The sequence below is a fragment of the Mirounga leonina genome, unplaced genomic scaffold (assembly GCF_011800145.1).
Source record: "Mirounga leonina isolate KUSES-001 unplaced genomic scaffold, KU_Mleo_1.0 Mir_125, whole genome shotgun sequence".
NCBI lineage: Eukaryota > Metazoa > Chordata > Mammalia > Carnivora > Phocidae > Mirounga > Mirounga leonina.
In genome coordinates, this window is record NW_023270305.1 from 57310028 (window position 1) to 57334017 (window position 23990).

The following is a 23990-nucleotide window of genomic DNA, read 5'->3' on the forward strand; positions in this document are numbered from 1 at the left end:
CAGTCTGTGATGTTTAAAGTATGTAATCATACTGCCAAAAATAATTAGTGTAAACAAAGGACTTTTTGATAAGCATACAACTCAACTGGTGAAATGAGAAATGGGCAGGATGGGGGGATTTTATCTCTGAGAGTGTTGGTTAATCTGATGAGTCATTTTAAAAGGGAGTCAATTAAAGAGAATGCTTACTAAACTAATTAAGTTGTAAAAATGGGCACACCTTACATAATACCATCAATTCAATTTCCGAGCATATCCTAGGGGACATTTATGCATATGCATGACAGGTACAAGAATGTATAAGAAAATAAAGAACACGTGATATATTCATACAATGGAATACTATATAGCAGTTAAAACAACTGAATTTTAATCTGTCAGCTAACTAGTTCTTGAAAATACAAAGTTGGGTAAAAAAGCATTTGGCAGAATGTTTTCATACAGAATGGTTTCATTTGTATAAATTAAAATAAATGCATTTTTAATCTTTATTTTAAAATAAAACACTTTCAGCGTACAGAAATATTTAGATAATTGTATAACAGACACCCATATATTTCCTGTTGACTTTATCAAAACTAACTTGCCCTATCTTTTTTTCAAATATTTTTGAAAAGAAAATACAGATATTGTTAGTTTCCTGTGCACCGCTTCACATTCTCACTTCACCCCCATCTCTCAAGGAATGCTGAATTTGAAGTTTATCACCCCATGTCTGTTTATATTATTATGACAAGTGTAATGTATTATTTTTCATATTTCCAAGCTTGATATGAATTGATTTCTGTTGTACACATTATTCTGCATTTTTTTTTTGCCCTTACTCAATGCGTTTTTAAAATCTGTCCATATTGATACCTGGAGTTCTTATTTATTTTTAAATCTTGCATAATATTCTCTTTGAGTATGTTATAATTTAGCCATCCTGCTTCTAATGTACATTTAAGTTTCTAATTTTTGCTATTACACACAATGCTGCAATAGACATTTGTATTTTTCCCTGTGCAAATGTGCTCTGAAATATGTGCCTAAAATTCAGAACTTACAATGTCCTACTTATTTTTTTAAAACTTCAAGGCATAAATTATCATTGTTAACGTGTTATTCTGGAGTTTAAGAAATTCCTATATAGAGAGAGACATATCCTAATTGTTGGGGGATGACTAAGAAATAAAAGAAAATGTGCCTTCTCTGGTTGTAACCTCACTTTTTTATCACAATATTTATTGTCTTTTAACAATTCCTCATCTGCACCGAATTCTGTAAAGGACTGCAGATAACAGGTATAATATTTGACTGAAACAACTTTTTTTAATTGAAGTTTAGTTGACACATGATGCTAACTTCAGTGGACAGCATAGTAGTTCGACAAGTCTATACATTAAAGCTCTGCTCACCACAAGTGTAGCTACTATCTGTCACCCTATAATGCTGTTACAGTACCACTGACTATATGCCCTGTGCTGTACCTTTATCCCTGTGACCATACATTCCATAACTGGAATCCTGTGTCTCCCTTCATCCATTTTGCCCCTTCCTTCACCCCCCTCACAACTAATTCTTTACGGTTATTATGCAGGTAAAATGAGATTACGACCAAAGACATCCTTTGTATGTTGTAAAGGACTAGGAAAATGTTAAATAATTATTACTGAAGTAACTGACTTTAACTTTTTTTTATTAGATAATATAGTTGGATCTAACAAAAACAGCACGATTTGCCCTGGTAAGTATAAATTTTTATTTTATGAACTAATATAAATTGTTAAGCTTTTTTTGCTCAGAGTATAATGCATTTATTTATACAAGGCTAGGAAAGGCATTTTTTTTTTTAATTTACCTTTTTCCTCTGTTGTAAAGAAAAACATTTCATTTTCTCTAATATAAAAAATGGAAAACTGGTTGGAATTTTGTTTTTGTTTTTTACTGTAAATTTAGAGCTAGTTTTCTGATTTTTTTTTTTTGAAAAGACATCTGAAAGTTGAGGATTTTAGTTCATTATTTTTGAAACCTAGTAACTAAGGCCTTAGTGTTAGTGTTCGTGACAGCATTATGCTTAGGTATTATTTATGAATCTGAGTGTAAGCACTGTTGCTTCTACTTGGAACATGCATACCAGGTATGGGCCTGGGAATATAGAAAATATGCTCTGTGCACCTAGCATCCTGTCTTTTCTACCAGGTTCATCAATGGTCTAGGAGAGCCAGTTTCAAATGAGGAGACTGACATTCAGAGATTGGATTAGTTAGAGATATAATGATTAGTTTCATGTCCTAATTTGAGAAAGTGAAAACAAGACATTTAATTAAGACTGTAGATCATTGTTACAAAATCTTTTGTGAATAAAATTAGGAAACTGAGGGATTAAGAGAGTTTATTTTTTTTAATGGTGAGGGACTAGTTCAAATAAATACCAGAACTATATTTTGTATTTTTCATGGCTTTTCTGTTATCAAAAGAATGCTGATTTATTCCCGATAGCATCAGAGTTCCACAAAATAGTCATGTGTGTAATCTTCTTGAAAAATAAAATAGTTGGACTAGATTTATTCTGTAAAGCTGTGATTCCAAAATTTCCTCAGTTTAATATTTCTTGCCTAAAACTTTTAATAGATGTCAGTAATTATTGACAGAAGCCCTTTGACATACATTGAATTTTGATGTTCAGGAACCAATTTGAAGTCATTTCATTAATGTATACACCAAGGCCTCTTGAGGGAAGAAAAGGTAGTTTATTTTAGTAGGCCTTTCATGGGTATTACACTTTGATGTTAAAAAGGTTATTGGTAAAAAATCTCAATGTAATATTTTTCACTTTATATTCAGATAGCCAAAAATGTCCTTTCCTTAAAGATGTCTTTAAAGAAAGCATATTAATTTTTCTTGGGAAATTTTGTTGTACAATGTTAGGCAAAAAGCTTGAGGTATTTACTGTTTACTGTGGACCCTTTAATAGGTTCATTAATATTAATAATGAAAGCAGCACATACTAAGGAAATATTACTAAGAAGATCTCAGTGCAATGAGGGTTTTCTTACCATGTTTGTAGATTTTTATTTAGGCTTTTTTCCCTCTTAACACTAATAAATATTTTATACAAGAGCCTTAGAAAGTATCCATTTAATCAATAAAACTGAATAGTATTGCAGAGTCTGCTATTGAAAAAGTAAAAATCTGTAGCTTTAATTGATATAAAATGAGGAAGAAATACAATTTTACTTTTGCTCTAAAATATGGGACATAAAATTTATTCTCTTTATTTAGGTGAATTACAATATTTTCATGTGATGACTTTTTTTGTAGATAATTATCAAACAGCACAGCTGCTTGCCTTAATTTTAGAACTACTCACATTTTGTGTGGAACATCACACATATCACATAAAAAACTATATTATGAACAAGGACTTGCTAAGAAGAGTCTTGGTCCTGATGAATTCAAAGCACACTTTCCTGGCCTTGTGTAAGTAACAACTTAAAAAGAACATTCTTGTAAAGTATTTTAAGGAACAGTCGATAGAGATAAAACCTGAAGTTACCCATGTGAATTGATTTATTTTTTAGCAGTATATATGCCATCAAAGAGATGATTATGAGAAGTACTAATCTTTTGTTTTCTTTTATTTAAAGGGCAAGAGGAATAGGTCATGGTGCTTCCCACCCACATATTACTCACATTTAGATTGAATTAGTTTAACTGTTGTGATAAAATACCACGTACGATGACGACATTTCACTAATAGAACAAGTCCTGCTGTCTTTCACATCTGCTTCATCAAACTGTCATTTATAGTGACTTTTTTTATACCTTTGAGATATGGGCCTTCAAACGTTTTTGTGTAATTTGGGTTATTTATTGAACTTGTAAAATAATTTATGAGTAGTCCCCCTCAGTATACCACTTGGACCAACAATGATCAAACTTAAATGCCAGTAGTTGCGTCAGTGTTGATTTTTGGCAAACTGTTAAGTTTCCTTTCCTCTTCATAATTTTACCTGCAAATAGCGATAAAGTAACCTCCTTCACCCTCCAAATAAAAAGAGCTTTGTGTGTTTTTTCTGAGCATAAAAATTACGGTTAAAATTGAAACATTTAACATATAGAGAAAAGATTAATCTCCCAACTCCTTTTATTTTTAAGGCCTTAAAAGTAGCTACCATTGGGCGCCTGGGTGGCTCAGTTGGTTAAGCGACTGCCTTCGGCTCAGGTCATGATCCTGGAGTCCCGGGATCGAGTTCCGCATCGGGCTCCCTGCTCGGCAGGGAGTCTGCTTCTCCCTCTGACCCTCCCCCCTCTCATGTGCTTGCTCTCTCTCATTCTTTCTCTCTCAAATAAATAAAATCTTAAAAAAAAAAAAAAAAGTAGCTACCATTAACTCCGTGCACAATTTTTCCTATTCCTTTTTCCACAGCCGTACAAATTTATATAAAAATTCACACGCTTTACAGGTTTTTTTGTTTTATTTTTATAAAAACAGGATCATATTAACATGTTTCTCAGCTTTTTAGTATTACTCTAGGTGATCGAATATGGTCTCAACTAAATTTTTTTACTAAATGTAGCTGAGTCACACTTGATGGAGTGGCTCTTCCACAATTTATTCTGCTGTTCTGTAGTGCACAGATAATGGATTGTTCGGGTATTTTGCCCCTCCAAATAACACTGTAGTAAATAGTTTAGTATATAAATCTTTTAAGTGCTGGTTTCTTTATTTCCAGAGTATGGATTCCCAATAATGATAATGCCAGGACAAAATGTTTATATAGTTTTAATGTATCCTTTTAAATTTGAGTTTCACATACAGCCTCCAGATTACTTTCCCAAAAGATTGAAGCACTTGACACTCTTGCAGCACTGTGTTACTGATTCCTAAAATGTTATGAAGAGGATGATGGAAAATGTGGTATTCCATTTATGTTTTAATTTACATTTTCCTTGGCAGTATATTTTCCTGTTTTAGGGCTTTTGAATTTTATCTGTTGTGAATTGCCTATTATCTTTTTCTTAGAGTTCTTTTTATATTAGAGATATTTATCACATTTTTGGGAAAAAATGTCACAGTCTCATTTGTCTTTTGCATTTGCCTTTATAGTATTTTTTAAATATTTAACAGTTTTAAGATTCTCTATGATGAAAAGTATGTCTCTTTTCCTTTTATGAGTTTTGGGGGTTTTGTCTTGCTTAGGAACATCTCCTATGTCCTAAGATTATACAAATAAAATACTCTCCTCAATTTACTTCTAATATTTTTATTATTTCATTTTTTACTTATATATGTAATACATTTGAAGTTTGTTTTTATATGTGGTTTGGAGGGTCTTGCTTTGTTTTCTTCCAGATGGAGAGCAAGTTGTACCAATCCCCTTATTAAATAAACTATATTTTTCTTACTGAATTAAAATTTCTCTGGTTATATAGTAAATTGACATATATATCGTGTCTTGTTTCTGAACTATTATTTCTATTTCTAATCTATTGTTTTATTAGATGAGATAAATAGGAAACTTTATTCTTAGGCCACTATAGCCTCTCTCTTGTAAAGTTTAATATCTGCTAAGTCCCTGCTCGCTTTTCCTTTTCATAATTTTCTTGGTTCTTGGACATTTGTTCTTCTATAATAACTTAAAAACAATTTTATCCAGTTCATCACGACCAGACTATGTTAGATTTTTATATTAATTTGGAAGGATTGATGTTCTCATGATAGGTATTCCTATCTGGCTTTCTGTAAATAGTTCTTTTGGATGACTGCAGAGTAGTCCTGTTTGTGTGGATATATCATAATTGAACAAATCTCTAGTATTTAAATGTTTACATTGCTTCAAGATTTCCATCATTTTAAGTAGTGCAGTTGTAACTATATCGTATCGTTCACCCATTCACCAGCAGTGCATTAGAGTACCTACTTGCGCACATACTCAGTCTTTTTAATCTTAAATAACTGTTTCTTGTCCTGCTACAAAAAGAGGTGATGTTGTAAGTCTAGTACTTCTCTTCACACTTGTTTTTGGTTTTTTTCTTCACACTTGTTTAGTGTTAACAGCTATCATACATTTATACCTTATGTGGCCTATTTCAGTTTTATTCTCAGATAATATTTGGAACCTCTTTTGACAGGCACAACTTCTTTTAATGACTTGCCTCTGAATAGCGGGTTGAAATGGGAGACATTTCTTTTCAGTATTTAAAATATGAAAAGCTACATTATACTGCTTGTTACTCTATTGTTCTTTTACAAATACAGTCTGATCTGCCACAGTTCATGTTTACCAAAGGCAAAAGAGCTCATAAGCAATTGGTAAAAAAAGACTAAGACGTATAGGGTTAAAATGTATATGTTATAATATATAGGTAGTGTCGGTTCACAGATGATTTTTCCAAGGCAAAGAGACCTGAAATAGTGGGAGTGGAACTATAGCCTTGAAAAAGTAAAAGACCTTCAGCTCTCCTGTTAAGCTGGCAGCAGGAACCCCTTTGGCTTTATTTTCAGAAAATCAAAAAGAAGTACCTCCCTCCAGAGCTCTCCCCACAGAGAGGGGAGGCAGCCTTGGGCAGGTTGCAGCACTCCTGCGCCCACCTTCACGACAGACAGCCCTGCACTGGTTCTGAGCTGCCATCACTACGTCTGCATGTCTGCCTGCGCTGCTCTGAGTACTGCCAGCATTGGCACTCGCTGGTTACTGTGGGGGGTTTTAATCTTTACACCATGGAGCTACCTGCCTGGGTACTTCATCTCCCAAGTACCAGTTATTGGGGGTTTTTTGCTAGCTCTGGCTACATGAGTTACACAGATTTGAGTGGTCTTTCCCTAACTCTGTTTTTCCTCAAAACCCAATTATTTTTAGTGCACAGTTTTTATTTTAGAATATATACATTGCTTTATGTAAAAATACCTGTATAATAATTGTTATTAATGAGATTATTGATTTGTTCCCTGTATTATTAGGTGCTCTTCGTTTTATGAGGCGGATAATTGGCCTTAAAGATGAATTTTATAATCGTTACATTACGAAGGGAAATCTTTTTGAGCCAGTTATAAATGCTCTTCTGGATAATGGAACTCGGTACAATCTGTTGAATTCAGCTGTTATTGAGTTATTTGAATTTATAAGAGTGGTAAGTTTATGCTAAAGGATTCTTAGTAAAATAAAATAATTATATGTTTAGTGATGTTAATATTTTAAATTGTGAAATTTAGCATAGTGTTTTAACCCATGTTTACTCTATATTATTCTCAGTTCCATTTTTATTGGCCAGATGTTTCAGGATTGTATTTGGCATATGTAGACATTTTGGTCAAGTATATGCCATTCTTGAGATATCCAAGATCTTTGTAGGGGTAGTGATAAGTAGGAAGGTTGAAAATAATTACTTTGGTAACTGAATAGAAGATGCATAAAAGGTAGGCTATTATCATGGAATTTTAAGTTGAAGAGACCAGGAAATCAGGCGGACCGCTCTAGCTGCCTTATTTTATAGATGAGGGGCTTCAGACACCCAAAGTAAGTGATTTATTCTAGAGCGTCCATTTGGTTAGGAGCACAGTCAGAGCTTGAAGATAGGTCGTAGCTCAGTTTTGGGCAGCAGAAGATCTGTCATAAAAAGATCTGGAGAGGGCGCCTGGGTGGCTCGGTTGGGTGACTGCCTTCGGCTCAGGTCATGATCCTGGAATCCCGGGATCGAGTCCCACATCGGGCTCCCTGCTCAGCAGGGGGTCTGCTTCTCCCTCTGATCCTTTTCCCTCTCGTGCTCTCTGTCTCTCATTCTCTCTCTCTCAAATAAATAAATTAAAAAAAAAACCTTTAAAAAAAATAAAGATCTGGAGAGAACTCTATGTGAACAACACGGTTAAGATAGGTAACTGTAGAACCAGTACAATAAATTTACCCTCTCCCACACACTAAAATCATTCCACCAGGGGAAATGGCTACATGGTTAGAATTTGAAAAAAAAAGAAAGTAAAGCTAGAAATTCATTCTCTGGTTTTGGCTGTTAAAAATCAGATTTCTGCTCATGACATGCTGTTCTCATGTAAAGATTATTTGGCTGCCTGGATTACTTTTCTAGTAGTACTCACTTGGCAAGAATATGGCTTTCAAAAGGATGAAAAGAATAGAAGTATTGTCTTTAGCCTTAGAAAAGAGGGAACACAGTTAACTACCTTACCAGGTATCTGAACCCTGTTTCACAATGCAGTGTTCTAATGAACCAGAGATTGACTTTTCTATTTTTTTTTCCTTAAAATTTTTGGTGAGAAACTGATAAAATGAGTTGTAGGGTTCATAACCCCATTCCTATGATTGAATTTGTTTCTCAGAAAATAATTTTGAGTGGTCGATAAATGTACATGGAATCCCAAAACTTAACTCATCTTTTTTTTTTTTTTTTTTTAAGATTTATTTATTTGAGAGAGGGAATACAAGTGGGGGCAGGGGCAGAGCAAGAGAATCTCAAGCAGACTCCCTGCTGTTGATCTCAGGACCCCAAGATCATGACCTGAGCCAAAACCAAGAGTCACCCAGGCGCCCCAAAACTTAACTCATCTATTTGTTCAGTATACAGCACAGAACCGTTTTACCTGGGTTTCTAATGTTTCTTCTTTGCGTATTATTTAATTGAGATTTCCAGAGAAACTAGTTTAAAGACTTAAAATCCTCAAAAGAAGCAGATTATGGTGTATCTTTTAAAGAAGTGGCATGTATATTTCTTATTAATATTAAATTCCTGAATCACAACTTCAGTTATTAATAATGAGCGTACTTCGCACCCAGGCATTTGCAATGATTATTTAGAATGGTTCATTTAGAATTTAAAAGAATTTAGAAGTTACTACTGTCAGTTTGTTTCACAAAAATTATACCATTGGAAGACTGTGGAAATAGGTGGAATTCAAGTTAATAGTTTATCAGATCTGTATATGTAATATAGTCAATGGAGTCTGTGTTTATTATTTAGGTAAGGCTTATCCCATTTTGATACCAGTTAAATAAGGAGTCATTAAGTAGCACCTAATATTTGTTAAAAATGTAATTTCAACATCTGTCTGCCTTCTAACTAGCTCTGTGCTCTTCATCAGGTCATCCAACCTCTCAGATCTTCAATATTACTTTTCTGTAAAATGGGGTAATAAAACCTATTTCATAGACTTGTTAGGAGGATCAAGTGAAACTACATGTCAAAGCGCTTTTTAAATTGTAAAGTGCTATGTAGATGCAAAAAATAAACAGAAGACATAAACTAAATCTAGTTACTTTCAAATGTTTTATAGCCCCCCAAAAGGGCTCCTTTTTTATTCCAAGTTTTCTCTGGAGGCCTGGCTCATGTGTAAAGAAACTAGGACATTTATTTTTGTAATGTGATTTTGAAAAACCTTTTTTGATCAGCTTTGGAACTATAAAAAAGTTCTTCTAACAGTCATTGAATTATATTTGAATTGTAAATTTTGTCCTTAAACAGGAAGATATCAAGTCTCTTACTGCACATATAGTTGAAAACTTTTATAAAGCACTTGAATCAATTGAATATGTTCAGACATTCAAAGGATTGAAGACTAAATATGAGCAAGAAAAAGACAGACAAAATCAGAAACTGAACAGGTATTGTTTAAATATATTGCATTTATAATCTATAAAATTACATCCAAAATTTTTTGTTTGGATCTGACATATGAAATTTACCCAGGAGTATTCTGGGTACCATCATTAGATAGTACAGGGTTGTATAGAAGGGTAGGTTTTTTTCCCTACCCAGAATCTTTTATGTGAAAAATGACTGCTCCATATCATAACTCAAGATAAATTTTTAGTTTAATTTGCAATATTTTGGAGTGTTCTCTGGTTACATCTTGTACCACTGTTGAGGTGATTATGATGTAAATTATACATAGTTAAAATTACTTTAGCTCCTCTTGGTTATACATATTTATTCTCAAACTTAATCTGGTCACAAACTTTAAATCATTACTCAGTGTTTGTGATATGTTTCTTACAGTGTACCATCTATATTGCGTAGTAACAGATTTCGCAGAGATGCAAAAGCCTTGGAGGAGGATGAAGAAATGTGGTTTAATGAAGATGAAGAGGAGGAAGGAAAAGCAGTTGTGGCACCAGTAGAAAAATCTAAGCCAGAAGATGATTTTCCAGATACTTACGAAAAATTTATGGAGAATAAAAAAGGTATTAAAATTTTGAATTTTTTAATAATGTATCATTTATTAGGTACAGAAATTATCAGTTGCTTGTGAAGGTTTGGTCATAGTATATAAAGCATGAAAGACATGAATTTTATAGTGAATCAGACCTTTTAAAATTTCCACATCTTTTTCCAAACCTGGGAGTTATTTTCGTGTTTAAACTATTTTTCTTGAAACTTCCCATTTTGTGCTGCTCTTCATTTGCTGTTTAGAATTACACTGTCTACTCATACATTGCCTTTTATGAACAGTCTTGGATTTATTTCTGTACTGAAATCTCCAATAATACTAGAGACCATATAGATCCATAGAAACTTTCCAGAGCACTCTGCCTTTTATAGCTGTGAGGAAACTAAGCTCAAAGAAGTACCCTTGCTCTTTGAAATTTTAAAATCATTATAAAAATTTCATAAAGATACACTATCAAGAGAAGTAACATTTCCCATCTTTCAAATATGTTTAACTTGTTTAAAAACTGAGATCTTATCTTTCAAAAGAATTAATCACTTTAATTCTATGGCCTGAAAAACCACCATTACTGGAGTACTGTCCTGCATATATCATATAAATGTTTACCAGAAATTTACATTTTGAAAGGCAAAAGCATTTCCTGAAAGGCAAAAGCATTTGTGATTTTGAATGAGATTTTCTAAAAGTATTTCTCCTTAGGTAGTGTTTCATTGATTTATTACATTTTTCCTGCAACTTTTGTTCCTAGCCTCACTCATTATGTACTTGTTAATGCTTGAAGTTTTATTTACTTCAGCCTGGCAGAGCAAATAGCCCATCAAAATGTCCTCTAAGGAATAGGTAACTTTTGGTAGCCTAATTCTACCTTTGTTCATTACAGGCACTGCCCTGTGAAAAGGGGCAGTGAGGCCGTACTTGAAGTACTGCATCCACTTAAGAATCATACACAAAAAAGTAGCAACCAGATATGAAAGGATAGTAGATACGTAAGTCATAAGAGAAACAGATGAAGGAACCTGGAATATTTAGGAAGTAAGAGACTGATAGACATGATCATGTCATTGTCTTTAGGCATTTGAAATACTAACTTATGGGAGAGATTATCAGGTCTATCAAGGACTATAGAAGTATAGGTTCAGTTCAGGGAAGGGAAGCTGCAGAGGGACAATGGAAGAGTCAGACAGGTAATGAATCCTTGACACACCCTAGGTAACAACAGTGTAGAATTCTAGTGTAGGATGACTGATTTTGGTATATGATTCTTAAGGTCTTTTCTAATCCTGAGGTGTCTAAGATTCCAGCTAATTAAAGACTTAACCACTGTACACATCACGCTCTGCTCTTAGCTCTTACGAAGCAAAGGCAGTGTTATTTTCACTTGCTTTGCTTTTAGGAATATTTACTGAAAAGGATTAAAAATTTTACTTTCACTTTAGCAAAAGAAAGTGAAGACAAGGAAAACCTTCCCAAAAGGACATCTGGTGGCTTTAAATTTACCTTCTCCCACTCCGCCAGTGCTGCTAATGGAACAAACAGTAAATCTGTAGTGGCTCAGACACCACCAGCAAGTTCTAATGGGTCCTCTTCCAAAACTACAAACTTGGCCACATCAGTAGCAGCCACCAAGGTATGTGACATTATTCCATACACGAACTTTGCTTTTTCCATCTTTAAAATTATTTCATGTTTACTAAAGAAAATTTGGATAATAATAACAGTCATTCTAACAGTCATTGAATTATTCTAACAGAAGAAAGTTGTACACATTGTCATCAGAGAACATGACTGCTAATAACATTTGATTGATTCTTTAGGTGTATGGGTTTATCTGACACGTAATTGAGGTCTTTGTATAAACACAGGTTTGTATCCTGCTTTTCTTTGTTAAAAAGAATTTTTCTGTGTTACTACAACACTGTCGATGACTACAGAATTTCATTTTATTTAGCTGTATCACAGTATTTGTAAGTAACCAACCTACCCAGTAATATTTTGGAGCACATACGTTGATTCCGATGTTTCACTGATAGTAGGACTCCTGGTGGTGGTGCATTTTAAGTTACCTTTTTGAACTGATGCGTAGAAGAATATTTTCATACATATTGTCAAATACCTCCAGGAAGTTTCTACCAGTTTACATTACCATAAGCATTGTATGAGTGTGCTTGGCTCACTGCAGCTTTGCCAGTGTTGTTATAATTATTTTTCATCCTTGCCCATTAAGTAGTGGAGACAGTACAGATCTCATTCCCAGTTGTGTGTCCTTGTTAGTAGCTAGGTTGAATATTAGCCTTTTGAATTTGTATTCAATAATTCTTCTGCAAGTTCTTTTCATAGTCTTGCCTTTTTAAAATTGGGTTACATTTTTCTTAGTATGAATGAATCTTTAGTTATAAAGATATTAGCCTTTTGGTCATTTGCATAGCAAATGTACTTTCCATTTGGTTACTTTTTTATATAAACGAGTTTAAATTTTATTTTTTTTTAAAGATTTTGAGAGAGAACATGAGCAGGTGGGGGGAGGTGCAGAGGAAGAGGGAGAAGCTCCCCACTGAGCAGGGAGCCCAACACAGGGCTTCATCCCAGGACTCTGGGATCATGACCTAAGCCAAAGGCAGACACTTAACTGACTGAGCCACCCAGGCACCCCTAAACAAGTTTAAATTTTATATAAAACTTTTTTCTTTCATTTATATTGTTATTATATGTAACCATCCTTTTCCCCAAAAAGGAGTGGCTTAAAATAAAAAGGCATAAATCTAAGACAACTGTTAATGTAAGGGTAGAACGACAAGAGGACAGAAATGCCATAGTAGTAGAAAACCTAATCTGAAGGGATGCTTCTTGGTTTGAACACATAATACAATTTGAGTTTATTGTTTTACAAAAATGTAGTCTTTATTCAGTATTGTATTGAGGTAGGCTCTTGACTAAAGATCACAGAAGTAGCATTTTCAGTGAGATTCTACTGCTTTTGAAACTTTTTTAATTAGAAATTTTAAAATTAATTTTCACTTCTTGATAGGAGAATTTGGTATAATATTTGTGGCACTCTATTAAGAATATTTGCTGTGAAGTTAAATTGTTCAGGTTCAGATCTTGGCTCTGCCTCTTCCTAGGCTATTTGACTTTGAGTAAGTTATTATATCTCTCAGGACCTTATTTTTTTCATTTTAAATAAGGATAAAATAGCACCTACTCTATAGGCTTATAAATATTAAATCATGTAATAAATGTAAAGAACTTAGAACACTATTTGCACTTTCTCAATATATACTAGCTTTTCTTTTTTTCAAGCAATACATGCGCTTACTTTCAAAAGTCAAAATAGTATTAAAATGTTGAGAAAAATCAGTCCTTTTTTCTTCTCCACAGAGATAGTTAGAACTCTTCTTGTACCTGTTTCTTCCGTTTCTAAATAATGTTAATACTTCATATTGTTCTATCAAGTTTAGACCTAATTTATTCTTGTTATGGTAGATAAGAATTTAACATGTGAGCACTCCTTACCACATTCTCACCCTTATTTCTCTATGTATCACAATTTTTGTTTAAAATAACCTTTGATAATTTTATAGCTATAGTGACAATATAAATATTCTTTATTCACAACTTTTTTCTTGGTCTTTTTTTCTATACTATATGTTTCTTAATAACTTTTCTCTTTTTAGAGTAAATAATTGCCACCATTTTTTCATTTGTTGCAATAGTTAGGTGCCTTTCACTAATTCTTGCAGTGCCATTCAGCTTAGTTTCCGCATTCTCTTGACGTCTCCAGCCTGGTTCCGACCTAGATCCGTTGCTCTCTAGACTTGCTGCACAGCTCTTGTCTTGAGGTTGCCGAGGCCATTATCCTAATACTTCTTTTGCCTCTCTTTTTCTTGTATTGCTTCTAGGTCTTATGTCTCTATACTCTTTCTTGATTTTCCTTCCCATTTTGGTGCACATCCTCTAATAATTGTTTTCTGAGAAAAGAATCCCAGGAGAGGTAAAATTTGAGCCCCTGCCTCTATGAAACTGTGTTGATTCCATCCTACTTGACTGCCAGTTTAACTGAATGTAGAACCAAATCGGAAATCATTTTCTTTTAAAACTTAACTTTTAAAAGTTATTGTTGCCAAGAAATCCAAAGACATTCTTATTTCTGATTCTTTGTGTGTGCGTTCTTATTTTCTTGGGAGCAGCTGAACAGTCATGTCCTTCAGTTTGGAAACATTTTATATTATTTCACTGTAACTTATTGTTCAGATGTTGGGCCCTCTGTATTGATCTTATAATTTTCATAATTTTTCTCTGTTACTCTTTTTTTTTTTTTTTTTACTCTTCTTGTTCTATTTTCTGGGTTATTTCTTATAGTTCTTAATTCATTATCCTTTCAGATAATTTTTTACTTAGGACAACAAAAGCAGGTTCAAGCACTAACACATTTTTCACCCTTCTTGACACTAACAGCAGATTACTGAATACACTTGTACTACATCTTTTTGCGGGGACAAGGAGAAAACAGTGATTGCTCTTGGAAAATAAATTGCTCATCACTCTAGATTATGACAAAAGTTTGAAATTTACTATCTGTTGAGTGCCACAGTCCAGTTGATTGGTTCTTAAACAGATCAGGTGTGAACTTGTCTGTTTTCCTTGGCAAGGCTTCTAAAGCTCTAATATGCTTTTAAAAATTGCATTCTTGGCAAACTTGGTAGTTTTTCAAGGCTGGTGAGACATTAGCTACTAATGAAATTACAAAGATTTTTTTTTTTTTTTAACTTACAGAGCTATAAAAACCACATTTTCCTTAACAGAAGTATACTTACCCAAAAAAGGAAAGAAAAATACTTACAAAATCATAATCAGAAACCATTAGTGGGTGCTAAAACAAGCACTTCTTTTGCCACAGATTAACAGAAGAGAACACTGAATCTTGCTTTTTCACTTAACAAACTTATCTGGGTGAGCTTTCCATATTAGAACATAAAAGAACTTCTCCATAGGATTCCAAAGTATGATACACTTTAATTTATAACTAACACTCTTAATGCATTTTAATGTTGTTTCCAGCTTTGTGTAGTTAAAGCAATTGTATGTGACTTTCTACACAAAATGTTTCATATACATGTATATTTCTATATAGAATATGCATTTACAGTTTTGATTAGTTATTGAATTTACTCAGCAAAATGGAAATATGTGGATAGTTCCTTAACATGGTATATATGGCCAGTACCAAAAGCTAGCTTAATACTTATGGACATATTAGAAGCATTCCCACCAAAGTTGGGAACAAGGTAGGATACCACTATGATTGCTATTATTTAACCATTGTTCTGGGGTCGTAGCCAATGTCGTTAGGTGAGATAAAGAAATTAAAGCTATAAAAATTAGAAGATATAAAAACCATCACTTGCTGATGATTTTTAAAAATTTTATTAATCATGTTTATGGAAGATCTGTCCTTTTTTTTTTTTCATGATTTTATTTATTTATTTGAAAGAGAACAAGCAGGGGTGGAAGGGTAGAGGGAGAGAGAGAGAGAGAAGCAGACTCTTCACCGAGCAGGGAACCCAACGCAGGACTCGGTCCCAGGACCCTGGGATCATGACCTGAGCCGAAGGCAGATGCTTAACTGACTGAGCCATGCAGGCGCCTCTGTCCTTTATTTTTTGAGTAGAGGATAATTCTTGAATTCTCTCTTCTTACATTTTTTAAATATGATTAATTATATTAATAGTTTCCTAACATAATTTGTTCATTGGTTTGTTTGATTCAGAAAAAATGTCATTGTGTATTCATAGGTGTTTGTTATTGTTATCATTCGTTTTCATCCCCTCCTTCGTATTGGAAACTTTCCTCAAGGGTAATTGGCATAAATGGTCTAATTGCAATCTGATATTTATTTTAAAACAAGTATGTTTATGTTTGTATATTAAGTCTTGAATCGGTCAGATTCTTTACGGAGTGCATCTCTGGATTACAGGCCTTTTCAAATATTTCACATTTTATATTTTTATTTTCAATAAAAATGATTGTTTTAACATATAGTTTATGGCATATATGTATAGATAATAGAGATAAAATTGATAATAAATTATGTAGCTGTGTGTTTCAGATAGAATATTTATTAATCTTAAGTAAAAAGGCATTTTAAATGTTACCGATTGGAAACTGAAATGTTTGTACATTATGATATATAATTTGTAATCCTAAACATGATTAAAACTTTCCTTGATAATTTGTCATCTTTGTGAATATCAGACTGGTGCCTTTTTAGAAGGTAATTACATCTTCTATCTCCTCCCATCTAACTTGTTTGGCTTAGAAACCAAATGAATAAGGATGATATTGTAGTAGCAGTTAATAGCAGTTATTGAACACTAACTACATACCAAGGACTGTGCCAGGTGCTTTTTATGTTTTCTTTTCATTTTATTTTCAAAATAGTTCACTGAGATCTAAGTACTATTATACTAATTTTAAGATAAGGAAAATGAGGCATAGAGATACAAAATCACTAGCCCACAGTCATACACTTAAAAAATTGTGGCATTGCAATTTGAAGTTAGGCAGACTACAATCAATACATTCTTACCAATTTAGCCATACTGCCTCTTACCAAACTTAAGATTTGTGTGTTATTAAGCTGAGAAAGCAGGATTCTCACATAAGTATATGTGGTATAAATAAGTTTGATTTAATTCCCAGACTTTCTGATAATGGTTTCTAGTTGCTCAGTGGCCTTTGTTGATATTACAGTGGTTCAGTTACATATTGGCCAAGTGTTACTGCCAGATGTCTGGATTCTTTAGATATGAAGCTACTTAACTTTGAAATATGAGTTATTTCAGTTGTATTTGTTTTTCCCCTTGAGGTCTGAAGGGTTTGAACTAAATCCAGTGTTTACAGTAGCGCTCTTAACCTGTGGGGTCATATGTATAAACTTATGACTTATGGGATGGATTCAGAATGAGTGCAAACCTGAGGACATTTAATTTCCTGGGTAGTATCCAGAGCCTTAATAGGTTTTTAAAGGGGTCCATGACTCATAAAGGGCCGAACACCTGAATTACCTCATCCTTACTTTCCTTTTAGTTAGAGAGATAGCCCTAAATTTTTTAGTTGTTAGTTTTAGGAAGTATTTCATTTGTTTATTATTATCAAAAGCATAATGAAAACAATGGTATGCACTTAGTAATGAAATACATACATGAAGTATGGAGACAAAAGGAGGCTTCTTGTCGCTGACTGACTACTCTTTCTAGTTTAAACATAGAGAAATGAACTAGTTCATTTCCACAGTCCTTCCAGCTCCCCGTGTCATGATGATTTTTGAGTCCTGCTGTTTGGAGATACATTTTCCCACAGTGAAATTTTGCTGAATTGAATTAAATTGTGAGGTATTGTTAAAAATCCAAGAGCTAAATAGAAAAGTTGAAGGTAACTTAGAGTGCCACCAATGGTACCAAGTGTTCATAATTTTCAAGCAGTTCCTTTATCAAATTCAAATGTATCTGAGATAAATATGATTAGATAGTTTAGAAAAGTTATTTGTGATGTCTTTAAAAGTGACTATTGATACTAGTAAGTGTTTTTTTCCCCTGAAGTTACATATGTTAAAAAATTCTTATTCTTCTTCAATAGGGAAGTTTGGTGGGTTTAGTGGATTATCCAGATGATGAAGAGGAAGACGAAGAAGAAGAAACAGCTCCCAGGAAAAGACCTCGTCTTGGCTCATAAAATATTTAGTGAGGACCCTCAATGCGTGGTCTTACTAAAATGCTGCAACTGTTCAATGAGCTGAAAATCTGAATCAGAAAGCTTTCTCACTTGAACTTATAAATATACAAGGAGTAGCAAAAGATACTCAGTATATCAGCTAGGAGAGTTTAGTTCTGTAAAAAACCAGGCTTCCCAGGAACTTGACTGCTTGCTAGTAATTAAGGGGTTTGCCTTTCAGGCTGTCAAAAAATAAAAAAATTTAAAAAAAAGTTAGTAACCAGAACCTGGGAGATAGCTTCTTCATGAGGAGACTCTCAGGTTTGGGGATGGCTTGGGGGAGGGAACAAGGTTGATAAAACAATATTAAATGCAGGGTTGCTCCAGGGGGGTATCTGATCTAGAAACAATTACAAAACTTTAGTTACAAACCCAATAACATTACTTGTATAATGGTGCTGGCCATGTTGTTCTTTTAATCAGTTGCCTCTTTTTAAAAAAATTTTTTATGAAAACCAAATTTAACTATCGTAAAAATGAAGTTATGCTTTTGGGACCATTTTTTGAAGATTTAACAGAAATTCAGCCTTATAGGTAGGTAGAGGGAAGTACACTCTGTGTTACAGTACATGTTGAGTTTTCTACACCAGAAATTTTCAGTATGTATTTTGATGAAAACAAACAAGCTGGATTCAAAATGGACAGTCTTGTTAATATAACTTTACAGCACTCTTAGAGATAACTGATGCCAAGAATCAGTACATTAGTATTTTGAAATGATTTTCTCTAGAAACTTGGGAGTGGATTGAACAGAATGTTTCCAAGTGTCTCCCAGTAGTACGTACAATCTTTTATGCAAGATACTTTGAAGTCACTTTCTGCTTTGTTCATAAAGTTGTCTCTCTCTCTAGAGCTGCAAGCAAGTTTTAAAGTATAATTTATAAAGACTCACATACAAAGACTAGTGCTGAATTAAGTGGCATTTAATATCTAGAGGCCATTTTGATCCAAGAAGTTACTTCAGTATCAAAGTCAGTATGCAGCACATGAAGTTTTCCCATAAACAAACAAGGGTGTAATATGAAAGCTGCTTTTTTTAAAGAGTAAAAGCACATTCCATGTACGTAAATGAATTTAAAATAAGTTGAGGCAAACAGTTAAGAGGTTTTATTTTTAGAACAGCAAGTTAACTGTAAATATTTTTAATGTTTGTTTGCTCATCTGTGATCTGAGATCATGCTGAAGTGAGAAAAACATCCTCCAAACTACAATTTAATGCATTGGGAAAAAAAAAAAACTAAAAAACAGGAATCCCAGCTACAGTCTTCAGATCACCCTTGTAATGTGTTATGGGTCCATTTTTCCTGGAATAGCTTAAACTGAAGCAGTTTCCCCTGTTTTGGAGATTTTGTAGTTAATTTTAATTTTGGCTATTGTTTGGAAAAGATGGGCTGTCTGTGTAGATATGAAGTATAGTTTTTCCATAAAACAGATGTTTATTTTGTATTAAAAATACCACTGTACTTGTTTTACACCATTTGTATACATGTGGTGATATTAATGCTGAACTGTAAAATTCAGGAATTAAAATGTGACCCTGTAATTCTATGATTGTTGCTTTTGTTTGGTTTGTTGTAAATATAAGTTATCTCCATGTTGAGATTTGTTCCATTTTATAGTATCTTTTAAAAGCCAATAAATTATCCATAGATATTTATTATAAACCACTAAGTCCTACACCAGTCTGAATGAAGTAATAATAAGCAAACGAAGGTTGACTGCACTTTAAGAATTACTGATTGTACTTACAGAAGGTGTGCCTTGGGCAAATGAAGTCTCAACACCAAAACATCACAGCATGGGGCTAGTCTCACCTCTTTGATTAAAAGTACATATAATGAAAAAGACCTCCCACTTTATAAGGCAAGTGCCTCAGGATACCCTAATTTAAACTAAGATCAGTAAAGTTACCATCTGAATACAGTTTTTTTCAAGCAAGTCTGTGAAGCCCCTTTCCCTCTTCTTAGCTCTTAATTTCTTCTGGTCATCTAAGAAGCCCAGGCCTAAAGCATTTCCCTATTTACTCTTGACTCTTCCTGATTAAGTAATTTTAAAGTTCCAGTAGGAAGTATTATCTTTATACCTTATGAAGAGTTTAATTTTCCTTTCTGAAGAATTGCCAGGAGTCAAACATTTAAATCATCATCATCTAGGAACCTTTCTTACCGCAGAAATGTGAGTGTTTTGTTGACTTACAGGATAACAGTTTTCATGGTACATATGCTCACCCACAATGATATAAAAACAGGGCTTAAAATATCCCTTGAAAGAATAACTATTAAGTTTCCACGTGTTAGCTGCTGTCTTAATGACTACCCTCAGGCAGATCAGGATTTTTATATCTCTATCATCACTCAGTGAACCAAGCCAGAGCCCACATTTGTATGCCTGAGGTTCTCTTAAAATTATATCTGTAAACATGTATCCACTATAAAAACTATTTTTAATAAAAAGTTACATGAAACAGATTTCTGTGTTTTAATCACTAGTTTTTCCTCTTGTCCATCTAAGTGATGAAAATGTAACAAATGTAAAGTAATGATGGTTTTTCTCTGCAGGTTGAAGACTGGAGCTAAACAAATTTTGGTATCCCTTTTTTAAAAGTTTGTAACTGTAGATTTAGAGAGATAAAATGGAATTATAAATTAAACCTCAGGAGCAACCTATAACTAGAAAAGGGGTGCTTGCTGGAAGACACAATACAGGAAGTTTTCTGAAAGAAGGGTCTCTCCTACTATTCTGGTTCTGGACATGGGATCTTTTCTCCTGATCTGTAAGCAACCACAGAAAACCATCCAGGACCATTTCACATAAAAAAGGCCTACACCCATGGCTGCATTCCCCTCAGGAGTTGACTGTTCCCTTTATCTTTTTTAATGGTAGCCTTTCTAGAAAGAGTAATTGAGTATTTTTAACATCCCTCATCCATTTTCCAACTGCTGTTTGCTTCTGCCCAGGATCACGTCTTCTGGTTGGATTTCCTTATACTTGGTATACCCACAACAACTCTAACTCACCCCATCTCCATATAGCAGGCACACATTTTTTTTTTTTTTAGCTGAACGTTTTCATAATGTAACTTCCCTGCTTTAAAACTTTGCAGTGAGTTCCTACTGCCATAATAAAATTTAAAATCCTCACATTTCCTACAGGGCCCTGCAAATCAGTACCCCGCCTATCTCCAATTTCATAGCCAGCCTTCTGCCCTGATTCTGTGTATACACACCATACTGCCCACTCCTCACTAGCTGCCTTTCCTGTGGTAGGACCTGAGTTGGTCCTTCCCATTTCTCCTTGCAACTAGCCTTCCAATCAGCTTAAGTATGGCTTTCTCAAGAAGGCTTGGCCAGCCCTGCTTATAATACTGCATTTTTCCCTCTGTACACTTGGCTCTTCGGGCCTTCTTCACTAGCCCCATGAAGGCAGGGACCCTGATGATCTAGTTGACAACTGTATCCTTGGTACCTAGCACAGTGCTTAGCATAAACAATAGTAACCAAGTTGGAATGAATAAATGCACGATCGCGTTTCTATACCCTTTCCCAGCCCAAGTAGCTGTCTTCCCCGCCACCCTTTACCTCAAAAGTTTAATAAAGTATTAAGAATGAGCTTATATTTGCATTTACAAACACAAGTATTTGAAACTAACAGGCTCAGTTTAAGGATTAAATAATTTATTTTTAAGAAAATTTGAACTTGTTTTGCTAAATTGTTTTTAAAATTACTTATTAATAACTTCTTCTTTAAGTTTCTCTGCAAGCAATCTCCTCTTTAGTAATGTTTGCTTCTCCTCTGCTGTCATTTCTTGTTTCTCTGTCATTTCCTTAAAAAAACAAAAAACAAAACAAAAAAAAAACAGGAAAAAAATTGGCTATAGTGTAAGATGGGTTCATTTGTCTAAAATTCCCAACATACTGCCTCAAAGAGCATTTTCAGTAAATAAAAATGTAAAAAGCCACATGTGGACTGGGCTCCCTAAATCTCTTCTTTGCAAGAATCTCTTCTTAGAGAAGAAAGCCTCTTGGAGGTGGTGGCAAGGATACTGTTGCTGCTTTGTGGATAAAATATCTCAAAGGGCTTAGGTAAAATAGACTGCTGACCCTTAAGCACTCAGAGCAGGGCAAGTAAAGAAAAAAACGTATAATGAGACCGCTATCATTTCAACCTCATAATCTTCGCATCATAACCACCTCACTGCCTAGAAAAAACAGGTGCTACACTAACAGGGAGGTTAATAGGACTGCATCTACAAGCGACATTCATTATCAAGGCTGTCTTGCACACATTCGGATTTTGACAATTCCACCTCTAGATTTGCAAAGTTTGACACACTAAAGCTAGCCATACCTCCACCTCCCCAGCAGGTTTTCCTTTCTGCTCGGAATTCTGTGTCGGCTTAGTCCTCATATCCTTTCTCATGGACATCAATTTATCTCTCTTCTGCTTGAGGTAGCGCTCGCGTTGTCGGAGCTCTTCTGTTCCAAGTGTTGATAAATTCTGAGTCAAAAAAGAGAAGGAACTATTTAAATTCAAGTCCACATAATAAGCGGCACAGATAACCACTGGCTGATTCAACTCAAAATTTGTAATAACAAAAGCCAAGTGTATGCCTGTTTACATTGTGTGTTCCCAGTACTTTGTCATTTTGTTCATAGTTCTTAAAAAGTAATGTTTTTTACTTACTGCTATTGGTCCTTCAATGCTTGCATGTTGTAAGCCAGGAATCTTCAGGCCTTTTTGTGGGAAGGAGGAAGTTTCAGGCAGCATTTCCAGCTTTCTTGCCAAAGGTTGTACTGACTGATTAGCAAAATGCACTTTAACTTCTGGCAGTAATTAGACAGAGACCAATTAGAATATTGTAAGAAATATTAAGTATTAGGTTGGTTCACCAAAATGCCTAGTGTTTTTTTTCTCACTGTCTTTTTTTTTTTCCTCACTTTCAATCAACACACACTGATTCAACGTCTATATTGTTTCAAGCACTGAGTGAGAACAATAAACACGGTCTCTGTCCTCAAGGAGCTTGAACTACTGCTACTCATGAATAATGACATTTCAACAAATACCAAGCTCCTGCTGTTTGGCACTATAGCTACAAGAAGCCTAATTCTTGTCTAAAGAGTAGAACTACACTACACTGTAATACAAGGTTGCCACATAAACTAAACAAACAGGACACTAAAATCCCTTACTGTTAGTGTAATTGGTTGTCAAACTTTCGCTTACAGAAGAAACTGTAAATGACCCTATATTTTCAGAACAGTGAAGTTAAAGCTACAATTTTTTGTACTGGACAAGTAAATGCCAATAATATCAATACTTTTTGTTTGTAATACATACTGAAGGCAACTTGAATAAACCTACTAACACTGTAAGAAAATGTAAAGATTTTAAAGTTGAGTAGAACTTAGAAGCAGATATAACAGAGCACTCAGTATTTTCCAGCTCTTTGGTGACTGTGCTAAGAGACAAGATTAACATGCTAATTGCTCTTCTGAGCCATTTTTTATTATAAGAGGGTGATTTTTTTTTTAAGATAAAACATTTTCAGGGTAAGTACGTGAACTCTGGAAGACAGCAGAGTGAGACAAGAAAAGACTCAGATAAAAACGACGGCAAGAACTAAAAGCGGGACGGGCGAACGTGATACCCATGTCTCAGAATGTTTAACAATCTTGACAGCACGGTAAAACCGGAAGTAAAACTCTGCATGAGCGAAAAGCTTGCCAAAGGACCACTGCTTTAGCATGGAGTAAGTGTCCTGATGGCAGTGCCAGGGAGGCTGGAAGAAGAAATGCTCTTCAGGCTCTTGGACAGTAAGGAAAGTCTTCATAGAAAAGCTGAGGCTGTAGCTAACCTCCCATCAGCCTAGACAGGGAGCTACAGAACTTAGAAACAAAAACAACGCTCAAGCAAGCTGGTTGCTGCAAACAGGAGTTCAACATGCCCTTCTTACTGATGGTGACTTTACACAGAGGTAGGCTTAGCCCCCAGATATGGAAGCACATGGCTGAAGAAGGGACAATTCCATTCATTTCTGAGGAGGGGCATCCTAGGCACA

The 23990-nt window shown here is 34.4% G+C and overlaps 2 protein-coding genes across 5 annotated transcripts in view; one reads left to right on the plus strand and one right to left on the minus strand.

Moving 5' to 3' along the window:
• Window positions 1–19527, plus strand: part of PPP4R3B (protein phosphatase 4 regulatory subunit 3B) — a 63805-nt gene extending 44278 nt beyond the window's left edge. For 2 of the 3 annotated variants that reach the window (XM_035001514.1, XM_035001516.1), the window contains 7 exons: window positions 1685–1726; window positions 3304–3462; window positions 6947–7116; window positions 9457–9596; window positions 9991–10175; window positions 11599–11789; window positions 17795–19527. In XM_035001514.1, the coding sequence (XP_034857405.1) occupies window positions 1685–1726; window positions 3304–3462; window positions 6947–7116; window positions 9457–9596; window positions 9991–10175; window positions 11599–11789; window positions 17795–17890 (983 nt within the window). In that variant the 3' untranslated portion in view covers window positions 17891–19527. The remainder of the gene's footprint in view (window positions 1–1684; window positions 1727–3303; window positions 3463–6946; window positions 7117–9456; window positions 9597–9990; window positions 10176–11598; window positions 11790–17794) is intronic. The other variant, XM_035001515.1, reaches the window with a different exon arrangement.
• Window positions 1–23990, minus strand: part of CFAP36 (cilia and flagella associated protein 36) — a 56366-nt gene that overhangs the window by 5639 nt on the left and 26737 nt on the right. Inside the window, exons 8-10 of one of the 2 annotated variants that reach the window (XM_035001526.1) lie at window positions 22613–22752; window positions 22277–22426; window positions 21089–21752 (exon numbers count right to left, since the gene is read on the minus strand). In XM_035001526.1, coding sequence (XP_034857417.1) covers window positions 21651–21752; window positions 22277–22426; window positions 22613–22752 — 392 coding nt within the window. In that variant the 3' untranslated portion in view covers window positions 21089–21650. Of the gene's footprint in view, window positions 1–21088; window positions 21753–22276; window positions 22427–22612; window positions 22753–23990 lie in introns of those variants that run through there. The other variant, XM_035001525.1, reaches the window with a different exon arrangement.